Source organism: Solanum stenotomum, chromosome 5 (genome assembly GCF_019186545.1).
Source record: "Solanum stenotomum isolate F172 chromosome 5, ASM1918654v1, whole genome shotgun sequence".
Lineage (NCBI taxonomy): Eukaryota > Viridiplantae > Streptophyta > Magnoliopsida > Solanales > Solanaceae > Solanum > Solanum stenotomum.
In genome coordinates, this window is record NC_064286.1 from 14,341,039 (window position 1) to 14,368,044 (window position 27,006).

Here is a 27,006-nt window from a genome sequence, read left to right on the forward strand (position 1 = left end):
TTAAAGTGTTTTAGAATCTTGGTATTCTATAGGTCATAGATCTAATGCTTGTTTAAATTTAGCATAAATACTAAAGATGGTTTTTTTTTACTTTTATTTTTCTCTAAAGAACAATTTTACGGGTTCATTAATGAGGATATCAGATTTGGGTTTACTAACTTACAAAAACAAAAAGTGTTATTTTTAGATAGTTTTTTTTGTTATTAAGATATATCAACACGTATCATTAATAATTAATTGAAGCATGACCTTAATCTGTTAATTATTTTCCTATCATTCATTAAAAAAATATTATTTATAATTAGAATAGTAAAAACATATCTCGAATAACAATGCTTTGTTTTGTTAGTGATTGGAAATATTATTATGTTAATAAGATGAGATTTAATTCATTAAATGTAATGTTTTATGTGGGGGAAGGTAATAAGTAAAATATAGAAAAGGTTTTTAGGTTACTTTAACATTTTGACGTTGCCATTTACTTTTAGACTGTTTTAACATAACAATAGGTATATCTTAGGATCTATTATATATTGGACGAGTACAAACGCAATTAAATTTCTCTCAGTTAAGAATGTGGTTCCACATCTTTTTTGAGATACTTAAGAAACTCAAGGATGCGGTTACGCACCTTGGCCAAATTAAAGGATGTGGTAACGCACCTTGTCAAATTATTTTAATAATTAACTTTCATTAATATAAACCAAGAGTTGTAAATAAAAATTATTAGGTGTGATGTACTCGAGAGGAGAAAGCAGTTATGCCTCTAAATGTCCAGACCAAGAATGCAGTTACGCATCTAGGTTCAGACTAATAAAAAAATTTAACAAATAAAAAATAATAATAATAAATAAGTAAACCATGGCCTGTAGACACAATATATCCAAAAGTAGTAAAAATACGTAAGTCAATAAAAGCGACTGTGCTAGAACCACAGGACTCGAGGGATGCCTAATACCTTCCCCTAGGTCAACAGAATTCCTTACCCAAATTTTTGGTTCGCAGACCAAAACTAAAGAGTCATTTCCTATTGATTAGGGATTCAAAAAGGTGACTCGGAATACCACAACTCAATTCCAAGTGGCGACTCCGAAAAAAATAAAATAATCCCTTAATCAATATTGTCACTTAAATTGAAAAAAAAAACTCTTCCGCCATGCGCGAAAAAGGGGTGTGACATTGATTATCATGTGAAGCAAGTAAGATTTCATTTTTTGGTGAGCCAGTCTCTGAATGGAAAAGTAATGCAATCACGCCCAAGGGTATGCTTATTTCATACATAGGGCACAAAAGTTGATTGCTAAAGGTTGTATATACTATATGATCATGTTAGGGATATATATAAGGAGCTGAGGACTTTTTAGTCAGTTCCTATTATGAATTAATTTTTTATGGTATTCCCTTATGAGCTTTTAGGAATTTCACTAGCAAGGGAAATTCATGTTGTTATAGATTTGCTTCCTGATACACAACATATATCTATTCCTCCCTACATAATGACTCATATGGAGATAAAATTGAAGGAATAGATGAGGGACTTGCTTGATAAAGGCTTTTTTAGGCCAAGTACATCCCCTTGGGGAGCTCCGGTGCTATTTGTTCAAAAGAAATATGGCTCCTTATAGATATGTATTAACTATAGGCAGCTAAATAAAGTCACTATCAAGAATAAATATCCTCTACCACAAATTGATGACTTGTTTGCTCAGCTACAGGGTGCCAAATGCTTTTCCAAGATCGACTTGCAATTCGATTAATATCAGCTGCAAATCCAGGATATTGTTATCCCAAAAGAACTTTTAGGACGAGGTATGGCCATTTTGAATTCCTTGTAATTTTCCATCCTTACAAATAACTCAACATTTGTTATCGAAATTATGGATCAACTCTTCAAACCATTCTTGGATGAATTTGCAATGGTGATTATTGATGACATATGGATATATTCAATGTTGGAAGTCAAGCATGTGGACCACTTGTGAGTTATATTGCAAACTCTTCATCAAAATACAAGTTATATGCTAAATTCTCTAAATATGAATTTTGGCTAACTTCTATTGTTTTTTGGGTCATACTATTACATAATGGCCAAAAGATTGAAGCAATGATGACTTGGTTGAAGCCCTTGAATCTAACAGAAGTTTATAGCTTTTTAGGCTTGGTAGGGTATTACTGCAGGTTTGTGGAGGGATTCTTCTCTATCTCAATATCACTGACAAATCTGACACATAAGATAGCTAAGTTTCAGTGGACTGGCATGCAAGTAGTGTTTTCAAGAGATAAACAAAAGTCCTAACAACGCACATATCTTGACTCTTTTGGATGGCACTAAGGGTTATGTTGTATATTGAAATAAGAATTGTCTTACGTTGTGTTCTTATGTAACATAGTAAGATATCACATACACCTCCAGGAAGTTGTGGAAACATGAACAGGACTATCCTACTCATGATCTTGAGTTTGTTCTAATCTTTTCCCTAAAGATTTGGTGACATTATCTATACATGGTTCATATTTATATTTTCACCATCTACCAGAGCCTTCATTATTTATTATAGTAGAGGGAGTTGCACCTTTCACAAAGGAGATCACCGGAATTGTTAAAGGACTATGATGTTGACATATTTATATCATCCCAACAAAGCTAATGTTGTTTTTGATGCACTTAGTTGGAATTCCATGGGTATTCTAAGCCATGTTGGAGCAGATAAGGTCAAAATGGCCAAGGATCTATGCCACCTAAGTAGTTTATAGGTACGTTTGTTAATGCATTGGATAGAGGTATTGTCATCCAAAATACGATAGAATCTTCTTTTATTACTGAAGTGAAAGAGCAATAGCACGAAGATCAAGAGTTTATGAAACTGCAGAAAAGGATTCTACAGCACCAGCAACCTTTATTTGAGTTGAATAGAGTCTTTTGATACCATGGTTATTTATGTGTATCAAAAGCCGGAGAGCTTCATGCCAAGATTCTCTCTGAGGCCTATTATTCTAGATATGCAGCTTACCCAAGACCAAAGAAGAACTATCAGAACCTTCAACATATCAATTGGTAGAATGGCATGAAAAGAGATATCACTGAGATGGTAGCCCAATGTCCCAATTGCTACCAAGTTAAAAAAGAACATCATAGGTCTACAGGACTAACTCAATACATCGATTTTTTGTTATGGAAATTGAACATTATAAATATGGACTCCATCACTGGTATGCCTTGCACACCACAAAGGTATGATTCTATTTGGGTAACTGTTGATGGGCTAACAAAATTTGTTCATTTCCTTCTAGTCAAGATGACATATTCTGAAGAGGCTTATGCCAGGATTTATATTTGGAATATTGTGCGCCTTCATGGAGTACTATTGTCTATTATATCTTATCGACGGGCTCAACTTATAACACATTATTACAGGGTCTAGGAACTCAAGTGTAATACCCCGTATCCGAAATAGACCAAAAATGCAGATTTTGAGAAGTCGCAGGTGCAATCCATGGTTGTCATCCACGGACCGTAGGTCAGACCACGGCTTGTGCTGGTGGTCCGTGGTTCACCACTGCAACCCCTCCCTAAACCTAGCTCAGAAAATCGGTTAAGACTTGACCCACGGACAAACCCACAGTCCGTAGGTCACACAGCGGTCCGTGGTCTATGTCCGTGGATCAAGCCCCCCTTTACCCAGCCTTTGACGCAAATGACCGACGATCAGAATGGACCATCGTCAGGTCAACAGCCCGTAGGTATGACCGTAGATGAGGGTCGCAGCCAGTTAGAGGAAAATTGTTGATTGGGTCAACTTCAAATGGTCATAACTCCCAGCACAGAAGGAATTATGTGTCCCATAACCTATGATATGATAAATAATTGAATCCTCTTTTCAACGCCAGCGAGTTTGCTAAAATCCGACCTTCGATTAAAAAGATATGCTCATTTTAGTGAAGCCCTGTCGGACAGACTTGACCTACGACCCCAATCTACGGACCATAGATTGACCTACGGTCTGTAGGTCCCGTCCGTTGATCACTCCGACAACAGTTAAGTCAAGGGTCTTTTGGTCTTTTCCTATTTCGTTGGACCCCTAAGCTACGTTGTTTAGACCCTAAATTATGAGGTTTTAGTCAGTTTAAGCCAAGAAACATAACTAGAACTTACCTAAGTCAGATCATTCTTCAAAACTTAGAAAAATTAGAATGCTAAGAGGAGAAAGAGGTCAAGAACGCAGTAAGATTCCTCTAGTTTCAACCCTGAAATCGAAGGATTTCTTCGTGGAATTCGTCACCAGGTATGTGGGATTTCTCTAGTGGGTTCCTTTTGCCCATTAAGTCCCTAGAACTCAGTTAGTTTCTTGATTCTCTTACTATGAACAGACCTAGGGTTTCTAGAATTTCAGCAGATTATCATGAATTACTTATGAATATGTCCCAAATCAAATTATCATGTTTGTACTCAGTTTATTGCATGAATTTCAGAACCCTAGCTATGTATTTCTTTAGTTCTTGAATTACACATGCTAGGTCAGATATTTCAGTTATTCATATATACATACTCCAGTTTTGAATGCCACATTACCAGTATATTTTAGCATAAACTATATTTTGAGTTATAAATCTTGAGAAGCTTTTTTAAGACAACACTTGAGTTTTAAACTGAGCTTTTGAGAAAGTTAAGATGAGTTTTGAGAAAGAGCTTCTAAAACATGATTAGTATGACAATCGAGTAGGTCATCAATGTATGAACAGTATGGCATCTAGATATACCATCAATGTTTATGCAGTATGACTTCCCAAGTCATAAATGATCATAGTATAATATGATTTTGAATTGTTTTCTAAGAAGGAGTTTTCAAGTATGAGTATCTACATGTCAGTATTTTGAGCTATTCAGTATTTCAGTCATAATGTATTCAGTTATACATGCCTCAGTTTATAAATGCATCATTATTAGATTAATTGTTGCATTCTCATATTGCATGTTCAATTTTGAGCTATCCATTATATACAGAAACTCAGTCATAATGTGTTAACCACTTAATCTATTGGGAGTAGCATAATACCGAGTTGGACTAGGGTTCAGCGTACCCATATAGTCCCAGAACTACGAGCCACGTAGGTGTAAGTCCCCTATGTGGGCAATATCAGTTACTGATCACGCTAGTCATGCCTCTATACCTTCGGCCGGGTATATTGGGTCCTCTCGATGGGGCGTATACATCGGACTCCACATTTAGCTCATATGGTTTTATTGTCGGTTATTAGTAGCTCCCCAGTTCACTCAGATTCTATTGCATTGGCCTCATTTACAGTACAGTCAGTATTCAGTTTCAGCATGTTATAAATTTGGTCATTAAATTCAGTTAGCTTAGTATTCAGTAACTATATCATGTTCAGATTATGCTCTCGCTTATTGCTTGTTCAATTATATGTTTATTTCAGCTTTATTCTATCTTGCATGCTTAGTACCTTTCAAGTACTAACGCATACGTGCGCTACATCTTCTCGTGATGTAGGTTCAGGTTCTCAGCATCCAAATCACGCTTAGATCGGTTCTCGATCTCCAGTTCAGCGAAATCAGTAGTGAGTCCTTATTCTTCGAGGACCAGTGACATGTTTATCTTTTCAATATTTCTAGTCCTTTAGTTTCAGGTTTGCTAGACTTAGCAGGGAAATGTCCCAGCCTTTCTAGTCAGTTAGAGGCTATTTTCAGACATAGTTAGATTCAACTTAGTATTGAGTTAATATTTTCTTTGTATTAAACTCATCAGTTTTCATTCATCTCAGTTATAGTATATGGGTATTCCCCTTTTTTTCATTTTATTTATGATTATAGCTTCCGCACTAGTTTATTATTCAACTTATCTTTAGTATGCTTATGATCATGCCAGTAAGGTTATCTTGGGATCACTTGTGGTCTTAGGTCCCGTGTCGGCGTCTCGGGGGTAGTCTCGGGGCGTGACAAACTTGGTATCAGAACACTAGGTTTAAGAGTCCTAGAATGTCTGAAAAACTGCATTAAGTAGAGTCCTTTTCATGGGTGTGAAGTGCACCACATCTAATGAGAAGGAGGCTACGAAATGTTTTAGGAAGAATCTTCATTTTCTCGTTACTCTTATCGTGCGTAAGGTATGATCTAATTCTATTCTAACTCGACGTTCTACATATCAGAAATCATGCCTCCTCATAGAGCTAACGCTAGGAATGCGAATGCCAGGAATGCTAACGCAGTTCCTCTAGTCCCAGATCAGGAAGTTTCGAATGCAGAGTTTCAGAACACTATTCAATTTTTTGTTCAAAGTATGAACAATCAGAACAATCAGCAGGTTGAAGGAGATAAGCTTAGGGAGATCGCTAAGGTAAACAAGAAAGCTAGAACAGGGAACTATGATTACTCTCAGCAGAAATCGGGTGGTGAAAATCACTCACAGTTTTAACAAGATCAGAATAGTAGGGCACTAGGCTCTAAGTGTCAGGGAAGTGTGTCAGAAAATAGGACCTACCCAACTTGTCCAAAGTGTGGTAAGAACCATACAGGAGAGTGTCTTGTAGGCAAGGAAGGATGTTTTGGCTGTGGTCAGTCTGGTCATAGGGTGAAGAATTGCCCTTCTTCCAAGAAGGGGCAAGAAGGTAACAATATTAGGGTTCAATCTACAGCTCCAACAGTACCAGCAGGTCGCCCAACTCAGCAGGGTGTGTCATCTTGTACAGGTGGCAGTCAGCGCCAAGGCAGGTTTTATGCTCTCCAAGCTCTCCAGAACCAGGAAGATTATCCTAATGTAATCACTGGTACGTTTCAAGTCCTTCTTTAGATGTTTTTGTAGTGTTAGATCCAAGGTCTACTCTTACCTTTGTAACTCTTTTTATAGCAGTAATCTTAGGAGTTAGTCTAGAAACTCCTTCAGAACCCTTCTTAGTCTCTACCCTAGTTGGTGACCTAGTTATAGTTAGACGGATATATAGAAACTGCCCTATCTCAGTCTCTCAGAAAGTCACCTCAGCATATCTTGTAGAGTTAGAAATTGTAGATTTCGATATAATTCTAGGCATGGATTTGTTTTAGCTTAGTCATGCCTCAGTCGATTGTAGAATTCGGGTTGTTCGGTTCAAATTTCCAAATGAGCCAGTCTTAGAATAGAAGGGTAGTAGCTCAATACATGTATGTCGATTATCTCTTACCTTAAGGACAGAAAGAGGTGAATGTAGACGGTGGTGTAGCACATATTGAGGAAAAAGGGAAGGAAGTAGAAAAAGATGTTTATCGGCTTGCTCTCTTAGGAGTTAGTCTTACTAACACATCAGATGGTGGTGTGATAGTCCATAATAGATCAGAACCTTCATTGGTAGCGGAGATTAAAGGAAACAGGACAATGATCCTATATTATTTCAGTCAGAATGTGCAGTTCAACAGCAGAAAGTAGTGGTTTTCTCCCAAGGGGGAGATGGTCGCTTATGTGTTCCTTAGGTGGATGAGTAGCTGAAGTAGCCTTGATAAGGCCAGATTCAGTTCATGAAGCTATAGAGAAAGTGTCACTCATTAGATATAGATGTAAGACAGCCTAGAGTCGCCAGAAATCTTATGCAGATGTAAGGAGAAGGGAACTAGAGTTCCAAGTTGATAATTGGGTTTTTCTAAAAGTGTCGCCTATGAAAGGGGTGATGAGATTTGGAAAGAAAGGGAAGCTCAGTCCTAGCTATGTAGGCCCTTACAAGATCTTGAAAAGGATTGGTAGAGTGGCATATAAGTTAGAGTTGCCAACTAAACTAGCAGCAGTGCATCCAGTTTTTCACATTTCGCTAGTATATTTTGATAAACTTTAAAGTAACACGTCGATTTCCAAAACACTCACATATAACTTGTATGTTTAAACTACTAAAGAACATGGTTTATTGAAATACTCTCTTTTACAAATTATTACGGAAATACGTATAGAAACTAACTAAAGGTCTTTACGATCTTTATGAACATCTACGGGTTTAAGCTACCTTTCTAAATTCATCTTAAGTGTTTAAGTTTAATAAAAAAACATGTGAGGTTCTACTACGCCTTTACAAGTTACACAAAAGTGATTATGAGAATAAGTGTACCAAAGAGCCAAAATGGCTAAGTTCTTATAGCATACTAAATGAATTCAGAGTTCATATCATGGCATGTTATATGCATTAACTCCGAGCTATGTAATATGTATATGGTACATATGGCCACAAGTTGGCAAATATGATATCGGTTAGCTAGTAGAGCAGACCACCATTGCCAGCATTTAGTTGGGTATGACATGACTTTACATTTATATATATGTATCTGTATTTACGACATTTGATTACACGAGCATACCATATATATTTGATTACTATGAGGTCAGTTGTACGCCATGAAGAGTTTTAGTTTTAGGTGATATCTCTAGTACCTTTTTTATAATAGATATTTATGATTCTAATTTTCGCCTTACATACTAGTATATTTTTATTCGTACTGACATCTCAATGCATAGGGATGCTCCATTTTTGTTTCATGTGAGCAGGTCCAGGTAGGGATTCTGATCAACCACTCCACTAGTATTCAAGGTTCAATGATGAGTTGGTAAGATCCACCTTTTCTTTAGCTATTAAAGGATGTTTAATTTTGTAGTACATGTTGGGTATAGTCGGGGCCTTGTCCCGACCAGTGCTTATAACACTCTTAGAGGATATTGGGGACACAATATTTTGGGTTTCTTTCTGCAGCTTATAGCCTCTAAACCATAGGTTTGGTATGTGCATATATGTGTGTGTGTGTTTGTGTTTGTGAGTGTGTGTGTGCGCGCGCGCGTGTGTATGTATGTATGTATTTCTTCAATTACGCCCTCGCCGGCCATCCAATACTTCATTACTTTGGCTACCTTAATTTATGACTTATTGTTATTCAAGTCGTGACCTTAATGGTTCAGTCTTAATAGTTCAGATGTTGTGTTTCCCAAATTTTTGGACCCATAGTTTAGTCAGCTAGTATGTTTCATGGGCTAATTTTTTTGAATAAGGTGTCGAGTGTAAGTCGTGCCTCCCCTAGATTGGGGCGTGACAACACATTGTTACATAAAACCCAAGTTCCATAATAAAATCAATACTACACTTCCTCGGCACTCTAACCTGGTAAAAATGTCCCTTTCCATCGTATTTTTGGCTTGACTTTTCATCACTCCCTTGATGTGACTTCAGGCGATCTAGGTCGGGCTCGCCGACCTGTTCACCGATGTGCCAAGTCTTCCTTCATCTCGCCTTTTTAGTTTGCCTTTTCACCAATCATTCTGGAACTTTGGGTGAGCTAATTCTCCATCGCCGATCCAGTCGGTGAATCACCAAACTGTCCTTTCTATCGTCAAGTTGGCTCTGTCCCTGGGCTGGCCTGTTGTAACTTTTGGTAAGCTAAAGAGCCACTCGGCGAGTCACCGAGTGGTCTTGGCGATCATCAGCCTTGCTTGTCTTTAACTTTTTCAGCTTTTTCGCTCTTTTTTGTCCGATAATGTCCTTGTCTTGCTCTTTTGCCTTCATAGCTGCAAATTAGCACTTTAACATCAGTTTAAAGCATAAAATAGGAATTGAGGACACTAAAACTCTTTATATTAAGCCCTAAATTAGTCAAAATCCCCGACTCATCAACACCCCCAACTTAGACTTTTGCTTGTCCTAATGTAAAACACAAGATCAATAAATTCAACAAAGATGTCTACAAATAGTGCTACTCAAGACTCAACATGAATGAACATGAGGTTCAATCTACCCATGCAATGTTCAATTGTGCACTACAAGTTTCAAACTTTGATTATCCATCATCAAATAGAACTCAAGTTCACAATGCTTGCTTCAAATGCAAATTCAAGCTCAACAAGAGCATTTGAATGCCCTCACATCAAGAATGATTCCATGCTCACACAAAGATAATTAAAATTTCAGAATTTAGGAAATAAAAGCAACTCTCACACTCTCAAAGATAAACACATGTATGATTTTCCCCCATAGGTTTGCCTGTGTTTTCCAATCAACATGACATTAAGCTCAATTAAGATCACAAAGGTCTTTCAAGGCTTGTAACGGGGCTGAGGGTAAAGGTATGATCATTTTGGCTTAGTGACTTCTACCTTCATGAAGCATGGCCTGCATTTCACTTTTTCTCCTTTTCTTTCACTCTTTTTTATTTTCACAATCCACCCTATGTTCTTTTAAGCATGACTCATTGGATACCCCATTTCTTTTATCCATTGTACAAACTTTATTTCAACAATTCTTTCCTTTTTTGATATTTTTTTCTTCTTTCGCTTTTCTTCTCTCTCTTTTTATATAAAGGAGTTCCATTTTTTTCAACATGATTCTTCAAGGGCAAATTTCTCAAACTTCTAGACTCTCCTCCCTTTTTTACCACACCCTTTATCCTAAGTTGGTTATTCAAAAGGACCAATGCTTCATGAATATTTTAGGTGGGAAGGAAAGAGGCCAAATGTGCTTAAGTTTCATCCAAAGGAAAGGATAGGCTCAAACGGTGCCAAGCAAGGTTCACACTCTCACAAGGTGGTCACAAAGTGGTATAATAGCAATTTTGGTTCACTCTCCATAAATTGTGCCTAAGATCATCTCTATCATTCACCTACATTAGTCGATTGGACAAACGGGTCAAGTTCTAGGTATTATCACACACACATTTCAAGATAACCTCACCACACATGGAATTCAACATAATCATCAAACAAGACTGTAAAATTTTAGCTCGTGTGCAACGATCATCACAAGTTTCATTTCAACAACCGGCCAGTCACAATAAGATGCTAAGAGTTCACATATCATTTATGCAACTCAAATTTGCCTCATTGGAATCGCACACACATATCGTTCAATCAAGAGCACTATTCAAGTCATCGGTATTGATCGCAACTGACATTCAAATTTGCAAGAGAACAGCCACATTCACAAACATCAAGAGGTGACAAATTTTTAATTTGGGTCAAAACCAACATTCACCTTAAAAACCAATGGATCAAAAACCAATAGACACAAACAAAATCAAGCATTCACAACAAGCATTCACAAAAAAAATTATCCATAAAAACAGCCCAAAAGAGGCAGGTATGAATATACCTCATCCCGCCAAACAAAACTAGCAATTGCCTCAAATGTGAATGAACTAAAAAGTCTAAAAATAAAGTTGAAAGAGAGTCAAAATCCCCCAGTCAGGCTCAGCCTGAGGTGAACTCTGCATATCTGTGACTCCCTCGGTCTGGGCATCAGTGCCCGGCTCAGATCCATCATTTGCTCCACTAGAGCCCACCATAGATGTATCTCGAAGAGACTCCCACATAATTGTCTGCACCATCGCGCCCTCGAGGTCCTCCATATCATCATACACTGCTGCATCTCATGTACCAAGCTCCTCATCATCAGTCTCGAGAGCATCTGACTCGGCATCATTGTCAGCCATAGTAGCATATCCGGTCACAGTTGCTCGAGGGATCTCAGAAATGGATTGTAACTATGTGTTCGTGACCTCGGGAAGGTCCATCATGCCAAAGAACATAGATAGATCCGTGGATTTGAGCTCATCCACATCACGTCTCAGGCCAGTATTATCATCTCTCAAGTCACATCATCAGATTGACTCCTACCCTTCTCAGATTCTTCCACTCTCACCGTGAGGGCATCCAATGCGAAGCCATGGGTAGTAATCAGTTCTGGTTCTCTCTCAACTCAGCCCGGATAGGATCTAATACAACAACAATGGCCCTCTCAAGTCTCAATCATCCCAGCAACAGAAGCCTCTACTCGGGAGGCACGCACATCAGTAAATTGGGCGAGATGAGCCATCTTGAACACCATATCCTGGGTCAATAGGGGCCGAGAAGTAGCAGCAGTAGAGGGAGGAGCAGCAGTAGAACTATAAGGGACAAAGTTAGAGGTGGCAGGGATTCTGAAGGCATACCGGCCTGGGTAGAAGGGACTATGTCTGGATCAAGCGTCTCTACATCAACAGTCAGGGAAGTGTCCACCGGCACAGCTCTCCTCCTCTCAGCCTCGTCCCTAGTGTACTCAGCCTTGATCCTCCGAATGTCAGTAGAGAAAGTGGGAGTTACTTACACATCCGTCTTCTACGCTAACGGCACCTGACTACGCCAGCACATCTCTGTGATCAACACCAGGAACGGGAGAGAAGTCTGACTCTGTTTGGCCCTCATGGCCATCTCCTGCTCGATAATCAGGCTGAGATTTAGTCTATCCCAGTCCATGATGCTTCCCAACAATGTAGCCTTCGGTTGCCTGAGTATAGACTCATTTTGTGAGGGCATCAAAGAGCTGTTGATAAACCCGAACCAAAACCTGGCAACCACATTCAAATCCTTCTTCTCTATCAGAACTCTTGCCTCAATCCATGGCGGTGTGATGTCAATGATCAGAGGAGCAAACCAACCCTTCAAGTCATCCAGGTTATTCGTCTGCATCCAATCCACCAAGAATTGGACTACATTCATCGTACACCCTAGCACCTCATTTATATCGGTGTTGCTGCACTTCACCTTTCTTCCCCGCACCACTACATGGTCCACCGGTGTGAACGAATTGTCCTTCTTATTTCCTTTAGGCACCAATTTCCCATACTCTGCATAAAATTCATGAACCCAAGAAGGAATGTATGAGTCTCGGGGCCAGATAAAGATCTCAAATTTATGGAACTTGATAGTGTTCCATACCTCCGAGTACCTGTCTACTACTCCGTCTATAGAAAAAATCTTCTCCTCAAGGATGGTATATAATCCCACAGCCTTAAGTCTGTTTAACGACCGAGGAGGGGGTGCTTGAACTGGTGGCATCGGAGATACCTGCTCAACCATCTGTGCTGGAAGTTAAGGAGGTGTAGGAGGCACCAGGATCCTGATCGGATCATGGAGTGACTTAGAGCGCAGCTCCACTCTCCTCGTATGTAATGTCTAGTCGTCCTCCGGTTTAGATACGGAGACTGGCAAGTTATCCCTCGAGTTTCCCTCACTATCTAACTCTGATGTAGTGAGGTGGGTGGCATAGATGCCCATATTGCATATCGTTGAATGTTACAGAAACATTTCATCAAATTTGGAGCATAAAAAGGTGATCCAAGAGTCATTGGGTGAACCGTCGAACCATTCGGTGAGCTAAGGTCCTTCGTGCCAGGTTTTGACCCTGACCTCCAATTTCTAATCCACAACCCCCGAGAATTAAATTAAATACCTATTCTATGCAATTAAGGTTAGACCCATACCACTAATTACCTCGGGGTACTTAGACTTCCCCCAATTTGTCCAAAATTGACCAATCGACGTCTTTTGCCCTTAAGAATGACGTCACCCGCTCTATCATTGGGCAAAATCAGTCGATCGATGCATTTGGGGTTACTCAGACTTCACCCACACCAGACCCAATATATAATCAACATATACCCATAATTTCAATGAGTTAACACATGAGATTTGACAATTATAGGCTGAAACCCGCATAAATAAGATACGACAATGGCACACTCTAACAAAAATCATTCAAACAATCAAGATGACGCAGATAATTCAACAAGGATACGAGCATGCATTTGGAAACTACTAAAAACAAAGATTTTGAATTTAAAATGGTTGAGGCCTTTAGTACCCTTCAATTCGTACGTCAGTCGTCGACACCCACTTACGTCGCCGATTATTTGGCTATGCGCCGAGTGACTCTTTTGTCCGCTGAATGTTACAGAATCCCATCCAACACATTGGTCAAAACGGCGGTCTAGATTGGGCTCGCCAACCTGTTCGGCGAGTCACCGACTAGAACCTAGGCTCGGCTAATTGCTCCTCTTCCCAAAACTTCGAATTTTCAACCTGCATATCCAACACCCGTTATTCAAACAAAAATAGTAAAAACTAAAAACTTGGGTTGCCTCCCAAGAAGTGCCTTATTTAACGTCGTGGCACGATGAAGACACGCTTTCAAGGTTCATTCTTTGGGTTGACCATGGTATCACTCGGTAGACCACATTTTTACCTTGGGTTTAAATGGAACAAGATTTGACCCATCTGTGTTTCCAGCTGCTTAATGGACACCGAGTGAGAAGTAACTGTTTGGTTCAGAGAAGAGACGTCATCTTTCATTTCCTTTAAAACCTTGTCTGATCCTTCCACTTTGTTGAGAATACATGCAAGCATATCTTCTGTACGGAAATTTCCAGGATCATCTATTTGCTCTTTTGGCTTTTGACGCTCATGGGGGGTACATAGCGATCCTTGTCGCCATCCCGCTCCCTCCAATTTATACCACGGTCACGTCATTTCCTATCTCGGTCTCTCCAACCTTCATCACGCTCTCTATTCCAACCTTGGTTCCCGCCTGGCCTTGGATAGTTCGAACGGAAACCTCCTCTTTGATTTGCCAGAAAATGCACTTCTTCACTATACATATCCTCAAAGTGTGCATCATCTAGGTTCACTACACTAACTCCAACGACATGCACAGCCTTAGAACCACTTACCATGACATGCTTCGACAATAAATCCATTAGGGACATCATATTTGCCATGTTTTCATCCCGCTCTTGGTTTTTTTCTATTTGTTACTTTGTCATCCTGAAATTCAAAGGAGACACTTAATCTTCCCTAGTGTACCAAGCATGGTTAATCTTTGTCATCCCATCAAGAAGATTAGATGTTATTTCAAACGATTGTTGCATGATTCCTCTTTGAACGAGCTGGTTAGCCACACCTTTGCTCACTAAATCTAGACTCTGGTAGAAATGTTGTAACAACACATTGTCCAAGAGTCCATGAGTTAGACATTGGAGCAGCAACTTCTGGAACCTCAACCATGTATCATGAATTGGTTCACCATCCAATCGTTTGATGTTTTGAATATTATCTTTCAATGCCATCATCTTCAAGGGAGGGAACGCAGCAATAAGCTCTTCCCAAGAAGTGATTGAGTCCCTTGGTAGGTCGTCTAACCACTTTGTTGCCTCCCCTATTAGAGAAAAAGGGAACAAGCGAAGTCCGACTGACTCCTGAGAGATGTTCTTGAAAGAAAACAGACCATACACGTCCACAAAGTTCCGAATGTGGTCATGAGGATCCTCAGCTAGACCTCCAAACAAACCCTTCGTTTGCAACAGTTGCAACATAGTGCTAGTCACATGAAATACCACATTACCCACAACCGAAGGCAACCGAATAGCACCCGCACTTCCAACTGATCGTCATTGACATCGTGCAAGTTACCGATGTCATCATTGTGTCCAAGTTGTCTAGCATTGCTCTCGTTAATACTCATTCCGTCACTTGTTCAAAAGCAGCCAACGACAAACAAAAATAAGTTGATTCAACTACAACAAGATTAGTTCACAACTAAACTTCACTAAAAGAATTCTAAACACCACTCCCCAGCAGCGGCACCATTTTTTGATAACGCTCAACTACACTTCATCCAATTCTAAGTGTAGGTGGTCACAATCAAGTATAAACCCAACGAAGAGTTAGGGTCAATCCCACAAGGAGTGATACAATAGAGAATTCAATTACGAATTGAAAAGAGTGTTCTAATCGTTTGTAGAAGTAGATATTATCGAAACAATTAAAGTAAATTGAAGGGGTTTGACAACTAGTGTCAATTGGGGGGATTAGAGTGAACAATTAACTGCTACGAAAATAGGGGAGTAATCAAGTAGAGAGGGATCCTTGAGGATGTGATCGATTAAATGCCAATTTCGCTATATGGGTGATTATTATTTACTAAAAGTCGTTGAATCTTAGTGGGTAGGCTAGGCTTTAAGTGTAACAGCTACTTTTCAATCAACTATTACAAATCAAACGAGTTCTCTTGAACCTCGACAAGCCCAACAATCTAAACATCCCAAAACCTCAATTAATCAACTCTCTCAAGCTAGATTGGTAGGATCGAATTCAGACCCACTTTCTCAAGCTGAATCCATAATAACCCAATCACTACAATCATCAATTGATAATTTTAATTCTAAAACCTCTTCTCAAGCAAGCCTAGAATACTAAGCTAGAACTGTATTTGCAACTATAATTCATCAATTAAAACTCAACTATCAATTGAACCCACTTCAAATCAACAATTAAATCAGTAAATATTAACACTCATAAGCTAATTGAAACATTTAATCACATAATCACACCCCCCAAGAATGGGGGTTTTAGCCAAACATTATAAAAAGCAAGAAAATGTTAGCAATTATATTCTCCATCAGTTTGGGTAACAAATTACAGGTCTTCACAATGCTCAAAATCAGTTCAAAATCAAAACCCAACTCTAAATTCCTACTCCAAAGACTAAAAACAATGTTTAGAGTGTCTCATATCAAAAACCCAGAATTAGATTGGAAGGGAGATCTCCAAACTCTGTTACATATTTTACAAGTCGCATTTATACTTTCCCAAATATTTAGCTTTAGGACTATTTGGCGGAATAAGTCGAGCATCGTCGACCAGGTCGGCAATGCGCCAAATGTCTCTTTCCATCACCTTCTTGGCTTGACTTTTCATCACTCCCTTGTTGTGACTTTAGGTGATCCAGGTCGGGCTCGCCGACCTGTTCGGCGATGCGCCAAGTCTTCCTTCATATCGCCTTTTTAGTTTGCCTTTTCACCAATCATTTTGTAACTTTGGGCGAGCTAAGTCTCCATCTCCGATCAAGTCGGTGAATTGCCAAATTGTCCTTTCTATCGACGAGTTGAATTTGTCCCTGGGCTGGCTTGTTGTAACTTTTGGCGAGCTGACACTCGGCTTGGCGATCATCAGCCTTGCTTGTCTTCTACTTTTTTAGCTTTTCCGCTTATTTTCCCCCGATAATGTCCTTGCCTTGCTCTTTTGCCTTCATAGCTGCAAATTAGCACTTTAACATCAGTTTACAGCATAAAATAGGCATTAAGGACACTAAAACTCTTTATATTTAGCCCTAAATGAGTTGAAATTCCCGACTCATCAAGGCATAAGGGAAAAGCACAATTCTAAAGTCCCGAAAATGTTCAATTCATATATAAGAATCATTTAAGCCTAATCTTACCCTATAATCAACCCTAATGATCATGGAATTTATAAAATAAAGAATATAACCAAGATAAGTCTAAAAAGGGTAAGTTGTAACCTATCTCAAAGTCGAACTCCAAACATGAACCATCACTCAGAAGCTTTTTTATTTTGAAGAGCCTTGGATCATTGTCACTCTATCAAAAACACATTTTACAAGTCAATATGGGGCTAACGATACTCATATTGATAAAATGAAATTCAGATGTCAAAAGTTGACCCTTAGACCCATCGATGAAACATATTAATCCACAATCATGCTCCCCTCGGGTTAAGTATTCCATGCTTTAAAATTGAGCAAAGACAAGAGTAATTTTGAACCTTAAATAGTCCAAAAATCTCAATTTAAAGATTGAAAGAATCATGAAATGAAAGGTCCAATTCAAAGATGAAATGTGAATTTAAAGCTTAGACGAATAATAAAAGAGATGGGGAGAAGTTTTACCTCAAAATAAACTTAAATGATCAAGAAATGGTGAAAATACTCTCTAGCCGAGCTTCAACAATGGAGGAAATAAGTCTTCTAAGACTTAGAAAATGAAAGATAAAGAAGCTTTGAAACACTTTGCAATTGTTATTTGGTGGACATTCATCGTAGGTGCAATGGCGCGGGTGAGAAGAAGTCCCCGCAGGAGTGGGGGCCATTAACTTCATCCATCTACAAGAGCGGCCACAATCCTGCAGGTGCATCCCCGCTTGAGCACCTAAGCTCCGAAGCAGCAGCGGCCACTGACATCATCAGCTTTCACTGGTGAATCTAGATCTCCGTTGGAGTGGATCCACAAGACCATCTACATGAACAGCTTCAACTAATTTACGAAATCCTTGAACAAACCCTTGGGATTAATTTTGAGTCCTGGAACACAAATTGTCATGCGACCCAACTAGAAACGATATTTTGAACTCAACAAAATTGACGAAACAACCATCCTAAGTTATTTTTGATGAAATATTGACCAAAGTTAACACTTTAACTAAAATAACAAAAAAACAAGCACTGCAAAATCAAATTACAGACCTCAAGACCCAAACCAAAGGTCCTACTAGACCAAAATCAATATTTTGGAGCCAACTGCAATGAAGAAATCTCATCCAAGCCCATTTACCGATAATATTGATTGAAGTCAACCCTTTCAAAACAACATCTCCAAACTAGGGAAAACTCAACCAAAACTCTCCCGAACACCTTGGGAACCAAGCCACCCATCCCAAAAAACTACAAATATATCACAAAAGTTATGGGAAGGGAAAAATTGTAAAAACATGCAAAAGCAAGTAAATGACCATGAGGGTCATTAAAAAATCCACCACTAAAAGAACTTTCGTCCTCGAAAGTTAAAGAAAATGAAGTACCTGAAGGCTAAATAAGTGAGGGCATTTAGTCTGCATGTCAAGCTCGGCCTCTCAAGTATCCTCCTCGATCGGAAGATGCCTCCATTGAACCTTAACCGAAGGAATATAACCTCAACTTCCTAACCTTCTTGTCTAGAATAGCCAAAGGCTCATCTTCAAAAGCATATGGCTTATTAAGATGAACTGAATTCCATCGAAACAAGTGAGACTCATTCAATTCATACAGTTTCAATATGAAATCATGGAAAACAAGGTGAACATCCGAAAGAGTTGAAGGTAAGGCTAACTCATAAACCACCTCTCCAATACATCGTAAAATCTCGAAAGGTCTGATAAATCTAGGTCTAAGCTTGCCTTTCCTCCCTAACCTCATCATGCCCTTCATGGGAAACACCTGCATGAATACTTGATCTCAAACCATAAATTTTAAGGCACACACTGGCCTATCGGCGCAACTCTTATGCCTACTATGGGTAGTACCAAGCTCTTCTAGATCACCCAAACTCTACCATGACTCTATCCATGAAATCACATAGCAAGTCGGTGCCTCAAGGTCGAACCTCAAAATCATCTAACTCACCCATCAGAGACTAATACCTCCTACCATAGAATGCTTCAAATGGTGCCATCTAAATTATTGAATAGTTGCAATCATTATACGCAAACTCTGCCAAAGCCAAAAACTGGTCCCACTGACCTCCGAAATCAATCACACATGTCTAAAGCATGCCCTCAAAAATCTAAATAGTCCTCTCAGACCGACTATTAGTATGCAGACAAAAAGTTATGCTAATCTCAACTCAAGTACCCAACTCTCTTAAATCAACCTACTTAAATGTGATGTGAATTGAGTACCATTATCTGAAATGATGGGAACCAACACCCCATCCAAATGGATAATCTCTCGAATGTATATCTGAGTCAATCTCTCTGAACTTTACGTAGTCTAAATTGGCATGAAGTGAGAAGATTTTGTCAATCTATCAATGATGAGTCAAACAATATCAAATCTTCAAAAAGTACTTGGAAAGCCTACCTCAAAGTCCATTGTTATTTGCTCTCATTTCTACTCAGGAATGGATAACTTCTAAGTCAAACCGCCTGGCCTCTGGTCCTCATACTCCACCTGCTGATAGTTCAAGCACATAGATACAAACTCTGCAATATCCAGCTTCCTTCTACACCACCAGTAGTGCTAACTCAAATTACGATTCTCTTTGTTGCATCCGGATGGATAGAATATTGATCTAGGTTTATTTACGGATTCAAACACAATATTTTAGCTACTTTCCGAGTATAATCTTATTATTATCCTTGTGTTTATTGATGATATGTTGTGATGAGCTATTAGACATGATTAATTTCATTTTGGGCTCGAAACAATAAGAAAAGACTCATAGGATGGACTGGAATGCAAAGCCAACTAATTCGAGCTAAATTGGAGCAAAAATAGCTACAAGAAGGTATATGGATGAGCCTTATAACAAACTTGCATGTCGAATTTCAGCTAAAATGGGTCGATATTCGACCCCCCAAATCAAGATTTTATTCTAAGAACCCTAAGACTATATTTTGTTAACTTAGCATAATTTCTTCATGTTTCTATCCTAAAAATCTACCCATAATTACATAAAAAATTCATTGAAAAGATGAGAATCATTATCTTCATAGTGTATGAATACTCTTATTTTTCTCTTCTCTTTTCCTCTCTTTCTTTTTTTTTCTTTATCTGCATTCTGTTCTTTTTTTCATTCTTCACATCTTGGTTAAGCACAAACTAATTCTTCATTAAAAAATAGAAATATTACATTCTCCCTCAGTTAAAATAACGTTTATCCTTGAACATGTCTAAGAAAAAACTAAGGTGCCATGATATAAAGAATCGTTATGCATATCTCACTTATACTCACAAAATTAAGTATCTTCTCTTAAACTCATTTGATCACCTCAAAAATCGTGTCATTTATCCACGCAAGTTATCAATCGAAGAGGTTTAAAAATGGTAAAGTTCACAACACGACTAGGAGGACAGTTACATTATCATAATTTACTTCATGTCACACGTAGAAAGCTTGGCAAGGAGAATGAGAAAAGGAGTTGAGGTTGTGGATGATGTGACTCAAACTAGGCACGATGCGACTCAAACCGGGCACGATGCCTACTAACATGAAGATCTCTCATCAGGTAGTTCATTACACTTGAAAATACACTCATGTCTTGGAATACTAAAAACCAACTCATTGCGTCCTGCTCTTCAGCAGAGGTGGAATATCAGCGACGGCGTTGACCATGTGGAAATGAAATGCTTAAAGGGTATTTTGACTAGTTTAGGCGTGTAGCACCGTCTAGTTAGGATGTATTCTGACAGCTAAGTGGAATTATATATTGCGTAAAATTTGGCTTTTCATGAACGAACCGAACACATTGAAGTGGATTTTAATTATGTTGGGGATGAGTTGCAATTTGGTAGTATCTCTCTGATCTACTTTCCAATGCATGAGCAGTTAGCTGATATTTTTACGAAGGTGTTGGGCAAGTCACAGTATGAACACTTATTTCAGAAGTTGGGTGTTCGGGATTCTCATGCTCCAACTTGAGGGGATAATATAACTATGGTAATAATATATTTATAGTAAAATATAATAACTACAGAAATTGTAGTCCTATTAAGGTAAGGGAATATTATAGTACTATTAGGATGGAGTTTGCTTAAAGGAAGCTGATAAAATTGTAGACAAGAATCCTATATAATTATATATTCCTAGACTAAAAGAACTCAATGTCAAGATAATTATTACCCCCAGAGTTCACATTTGTTCCTGCATTTCTTTTACTGCAAACTTCAACAGGGTTCACTTGCTTAAACTTGCGTGGAAGCTCTACTTTAACCTGTCTTGGCACTTCAGGTGGGGTACTGGAACGAATCAGTGCCCAATTAACACCTTCAAAGAAAGGGTGTTGCTTTAACTCACTTGCTCCTCTTTTCACCCCGAGACGGTGTTGAGGCTCTTTAATGAGCAATCCTTGAATAAGATTGCGGCTGGCATTACTCGTTGCAGGAGAATCTGGAAACTTGAGCTGTTGTCCCACTACATTGAAAATAGTTGCCCTGTTTGCTGATCCCTTGAATGGGGTTTTACCATATAGTAATTCATACAGAAATATGCCAAATGTCCACCAATCAACTGCATTGCCATGGCCTTCTCCCTTGATAATTTCAGGGGCTAAGTATTCATGAGTCCCAACAAATGACATTGACCGTGCTGCAGTAGGTTCTGCAACTAGCTCAGGCATAGCATTAGCAGGAAAACCAGGCTCAGTTCGAGGCTTTTGTGATATCTTTTTGCTCTTTTGAGAAAATATTCGGGGGAGGAAGCATGTTGGCTGAATGCATGTAGATGTGGGAGCAATACAGGCTGGCTGCACACATAATGCAGCTCCTCGTTTAGAGGGATCATTAGATGATGTCCTTATGACCATAGGTGAAACTGAACATTTCAGGGATAGATCAAAATCCGAAAGCATGATGTGGCCATCATCACGCACTAGAACATTTTCAGGCTTTAAGTCTCGGTAAAGTACACCTAGCATGTGAAGATATTCGAGAGCCAATAAAACTTCTGCAGCATAAAACCTGTTGCATAAACAGGTTAATTAAACTCTGACTAAGGAACTCCACAGCTCAAGATAAACAAAAAGGGCCAAGATTCTCCAAAGCCCCAACTAAAACCAAAAGAAAAGGAAAACACAGCTAGCATATAACGTCTAATCATATTCCTGGATTGAGCTTTACATCCTGCCCATACAACAGTAGCTATGTATCTATACAGAACTAGTTAGGGTCGACTACACAATTCCTCAACATTTGTTTCACTCCATTTGGACCCATACCTTTCCAATACTCACGAATTTTGTCTTTTAAGACAAATTAGGAGTTCTGTAATTGAAGAGGTTCTCTACATTTTGACCCTAATGTAAAAATACTGAACAAACCAAAATGCTCCAGGCAAACATCAGAAAAATGTAGGTGCACCAACAATCCCAACTAGTTCATAAAATGTAGATCATGTAATGATTTACACGTGTCATTCTTGCATAGGATCCATTATAATTTTCTTGGTATTGTTCCAGTTTCATATCCTACCCATATAATATGTTGTTATAATTATCCATCTTCTCTGGTCAATAATTGGTGACAGGAAAAAAGGAAAATGAAAAATAATAAGATCAAAAACAAAAGATGATTTCTTCACATCAGTCCAAGCCTTTGTATTCTGTATCACCCATATTTGAACTAGTGAAAGGTAGCGGGTAGCTCGTGGAATTAGCCGAGGTGCATGCAAGCTGGCCCAGACTCCACAATTATTAAGGAAAAACAAAAAAAAAAATGAATAAGAACAGGATCAAAAAGTTGCAAAGACGGATCAAGAACTTCTTCACTATAAAAATCCTAATGTAATAAAACATCTAACTTAATGATATATTTTCTTTGCCAGCAAGGAGAAAAGTTGAACCAAATGAGGCATTCCCTCTCAGCATATACTATTTACTAAGGCCTCAATTTTCATGGCATAAATAGAAACCAAGCCACAACAGTGTCTGAGTATCAGACATATCAACTGGTCAAGCACCACTACGAAATTAGTAAACTTCTGAACAATTTTCTCATAGTTGGTAATATCTCTGAATTGTTCATTAAAAATATGGATGTCTAACCAAGAATAATATTTGGATGAAAACTAAGAACCAGAAGACACAAAGAAAAGTACATATTATGAGAACAAGACATCATGAGCTGTGAACAAGCAGGAGCCTTAAAATCATGAAATATTCAGAAAATCTCTATTTTCTCAAAATGATACACAGCTTGAGGATCTTAACACATTATGAGCATTTACCATTTGGCACTAAACAGAAATTGGGTAATAATCATTAAGAAACAATCAACTTCCTCTACCGGTACTAGCACGCAAAGCAATTAGAGAAACAAACTGTCAAAACAGTCCTTTCCCAGTAAAGCACGCGTATTGCCAGCTTATGGAGTTTCAATAGATAAGAGTGAATCAATGAGCCAGTAAGATGAATAACTATTTCCATTGCAGATACCTAACAAATTACCAAGTTCTGTTTCAAGAGAGATGGGCTTTATACCATACAAGGAATGTCAAACTAGTGGAGGATTACACTTATGTTTGGAACTTAGGTGTAAGAGCTTATCAAAAACAAGCTTAGAGGAGGTTTTATCTTTTGTTGCATATAAGAGAGAAGAATGGAACAAGAACCGTACCTTGCAGAGTACTCTGAAAAATGCTTCCCAGGCTGTCTTTGTCGTAGAGTATGTAGATCTCCTCCTGGGCAATATTCCATGACTAAACATGAAAATCTGTCAGTTTCAAAATGAGTATACAAGGTTGGTAAGAATGGGTGATCTAACAGCTGAAGGATTTCTTTTTCTGTCCGAGAACGGGTTAATTTTTTCCTACTTGCAAGCGATGCCTTATCCATCACTTTCATTGCAAAATCGCAGCAAGTCCCATTTAGCTCTGAAAGATAAACAGTGCCAATGTCACCACAGCCAAGTCTTTTCACTAACCTAAAGTGACTCATGCCTAATATACCATCACGTGCCCGTATTGCAAGAATAGCCTTGCATCTGGGATCATTCCCTTTGTGCGGCTTATTGGCACTGCCGGGAATGTTACTCCAGTTACTATCATCACTAAGTTCACTGCTATCACTTTCCCTGCTAAAGCTAGTTTTAGCACTTTCTAGTGAATCCCCTTGAATAATCAGTTTAGTGCCCTCACAGTTTCCATCCATAATAAGCAAGCTTTCACTCAGCAACCGATCACTCCTATATGTTCTTGTGCAGCTGTTAGGAATGCTCATAGCTGTGCCAATACCAGCACTATCAATGCTACTATATGGACTCACATTGCTGCTTGGTGATAATGATGCATCCCAAAGACATTCTTTTTCTTCAGAATCAGGGGGTAGACTTGCTAACATATTTTGAGATGGACGAGGAACCATAAATGGAGAGGATACTACACCAAGATCATTTGGATTTTCAGCCCATCTCTCTGCAGGTGAAAGAAGAAATGAACTAGGTTTCATGTTAAGAACCTCAATTGAAATATCATCCAGGGAAGAACCCTTCAGAGACATGTTTTTCAATAGGCATTTACCGTCTACTTTATTAGGACCAATTGGTACATAGACTGGTTTCATTAGGTCGGTATCAACAGGTTCTGGAGGATGACTTGCTCCATAGAATGTCATAAAGCCACTATCTTCAAGTGAGTCATCACATCGCTTGATTGTACCAGCATTAGGCATAAGTTCCTCTTGCTCCTGATATGAGTGGTTTCCTTTCCATGTTTCAAGAGGAACAGTGAAGTCCATCTCCAGAAAGTCATGGACATCGGATATAGTTCCCACCTCTTTTTTAAAGGTTGGGTAAATATTTGTCACCTCAGCCTCAATACGGTTCTCGGCTAGTGGTTTTCCTGATTCAGGTGTCCTTTTCATCTCTGATTGCTATTTATCATCATAAGTATCTCACTATGAGAAGCTCCGTAGAACTGCAAATATCAATAAGAGTTGATTCATACATGACTAACAAACGTGAATAAAATCCACTAGGATTGTTTCTACTTAGAAGCATGCCATCATTTCAAAAAGTTGTATCTTGTTAAGCAGTAACTGAAAAAACCAGCACATTGAATACGGCAACATAAGAAAAGAGTACTTTTACGGAAAAAAAAAGTTCATTTTCATCCTTTATGTACACACAAATGTATAACATATATTTAGGAATATCTTCATATTTCAGATTATTAATTAAGTTCTTAGTTGCACCACGTGATAATGTAATTTAACAACCAAAAGAGAAAGCAAGAATGGGGACATGAACTGCTGCAGACCCAAATAAATAAACAAAATGTTGTATCATTAAAACTTTTAAATGAGATGGTTCACATCATTCAACATGCCTTCAAAGTAGGCAGTTCATAGAATCAATTATCATCTTCGCTCATCAACAAAATAGTTCCATGTGCTCAACCAAGGAAAACTAGAACTGCACATGAAGGGACGTGTTGAAATGTTAAAATAACTATTGAATCACATACATCCAACATATCACCCTGAGTCACCTAATTATTTCACAAAGTTTCGACAGCCCCAGTCGCTACAGAATGGGATAATACTCAAGAAGCTGCAGGAAAATGGCTATAATCATTTGTGATTTAACAATCAAATACTAAGAGAAAATGGACACCGCTACTAGGAGTGTCAAATGGGCAAGTTGAGCAGATGTCAAAATGGCTGAGTTAATAAATAACTGAGTAACTGACCCACCCAAAAGTTACTTGGGGTGAAACAGGTTGAGCAAAAGATCAGGTCATAACCTAATCCGTCCAGTTTTTACTAAATTTTAAATTTTTTAGTTTGTTTTCTTATAACTTGTTGCGTACCTAACAAAACTTGTTTCTTATAATGACTATATATAACACTCAAATAAAAAGTTGTTTTTGAAAATGTTTACACAAAGTTTCCCATAGGTCAATCTAGGCTACATATGAACTCTAATTTTTAAATGGGCTGAATTAAGCAAGTCAAAATGAAGTGAGTTAATAAAATAAATAGGTCATTAACCCATCCAAACCTAAACGGGTGGATGGATCATGATTTTATGAGCTAATTTTGTCACTCTCAACCCCATAATATAGAATGGTACATACATATTTCCCTTCTTCTCACCTTACATTGTATTTTTCTAAAGTCAGTAGCAAAAGGAACTAGTGCAGAAGAGAGAATCACAAAAATTAATTGAATTCTACACAAATAGTAGAACACAAATCAACAAATTAGTGGCAGGAAAGAAAACGAACTCAAAAATTGAAAGCAACAAAATAATACCACTAGTAGTAGCTTAGCCCGATCTGAAAATGACCTCCATCTCTTCAACTGGGAATCTCATTTTTAAAGAATGTGAAAGAAGAAATTAAACTTAAAGCTCAAAAAAATGGCAGCATATATATTGCTTGCTACTAAGCCAAAAGTGTTAATCCTAATGGCAGTAGATGAAAATGTAAATATAGCCGTTCTAGAAGGGGGCATTGCAATTTGCATACATATAGGGGGAAAGGACTACGGAGGTGCAGACGCTTTTGCTTTCTCTTCTTTCTTGGTTTTGTGTTTAGCTTTAGTCATGTGTTTTACTGACCACGCACAGTGAAAGTGTGGATGTGTTTGCAATTTTTTAAATAGAAAGAGAGGGTGACTGAGACAAAACTACTTATAAAGTTTCCATGCCTGCCCATTAGAGTTGGACAAATGTAAGAGATTATAAAAAAATTTTAAAACCAAATCCAACTCAAAAGAAAAAAGTACATGTAAGGGGACTATGTTTTATCCTACTAAAATCTTATTGAAGCTTAAAAAATATCTATACTAATTGAACAAGGATAACACTTACTTATGTTATACGAATAGATTTTGTTTATTTGTGGCTTAGTTTGCGTAGGATTGTTATTAACTGTATATGGCTTGGTCTATGACTATGCAGTATATTTATAATACACATAAA

The 27,006-nt window shown here is 38.3% G+C and overlaps 1 protein-coding gene across 1 annotated transcript; it reads right to left on the minus strand.

Moving 5' to 3' along the window:
* Positions 1-21,079: 21,079 nt before the first annotated feature.
* LOC125865992 (serine/threonine-protein kinase D6PK-like) lies at positions 21,080-26,651 on the minus strand. Its single transcript, XM_049546268.1, has 3 exons — positions 26,337-26,651; positions 23,701-24,997; positions 21,080-22,047 (listed from the first exon to the last, which is right to left on the minus strand). Exons 2-3 carry the CDS (start codon positions 24,942-24,944, stop codon positions 21,180-21,182), a joined length of 2,112 nt encoding a protein of 703 aa, XP_049402225.1. The 5' UTR covers positions 24,945-24,997; positions 26,337-26,651; the 3' UTR covers positions 21,080-21,179.
* Positions 26,652-27,006: the final 355 nt, after the last annotated feature.

Bases quoted from the DNA above. Each gene is read 5' to 3' on its own strand.
- LOC125865992 (XM_049546268.1), bottom strand. From the start codon at position 24,944: ATGAAAAGGACACCTGAATCAGGAAAACCACTAGCCGAGAACCGTATT. The intron at 22,048-23,700 runs GTACGGTTCTTG...TTTATGCAACAG, and splicing joins TTTTCAGAGTACTCTGCAAG to GTTTTATGCTGCAGAAGTTT.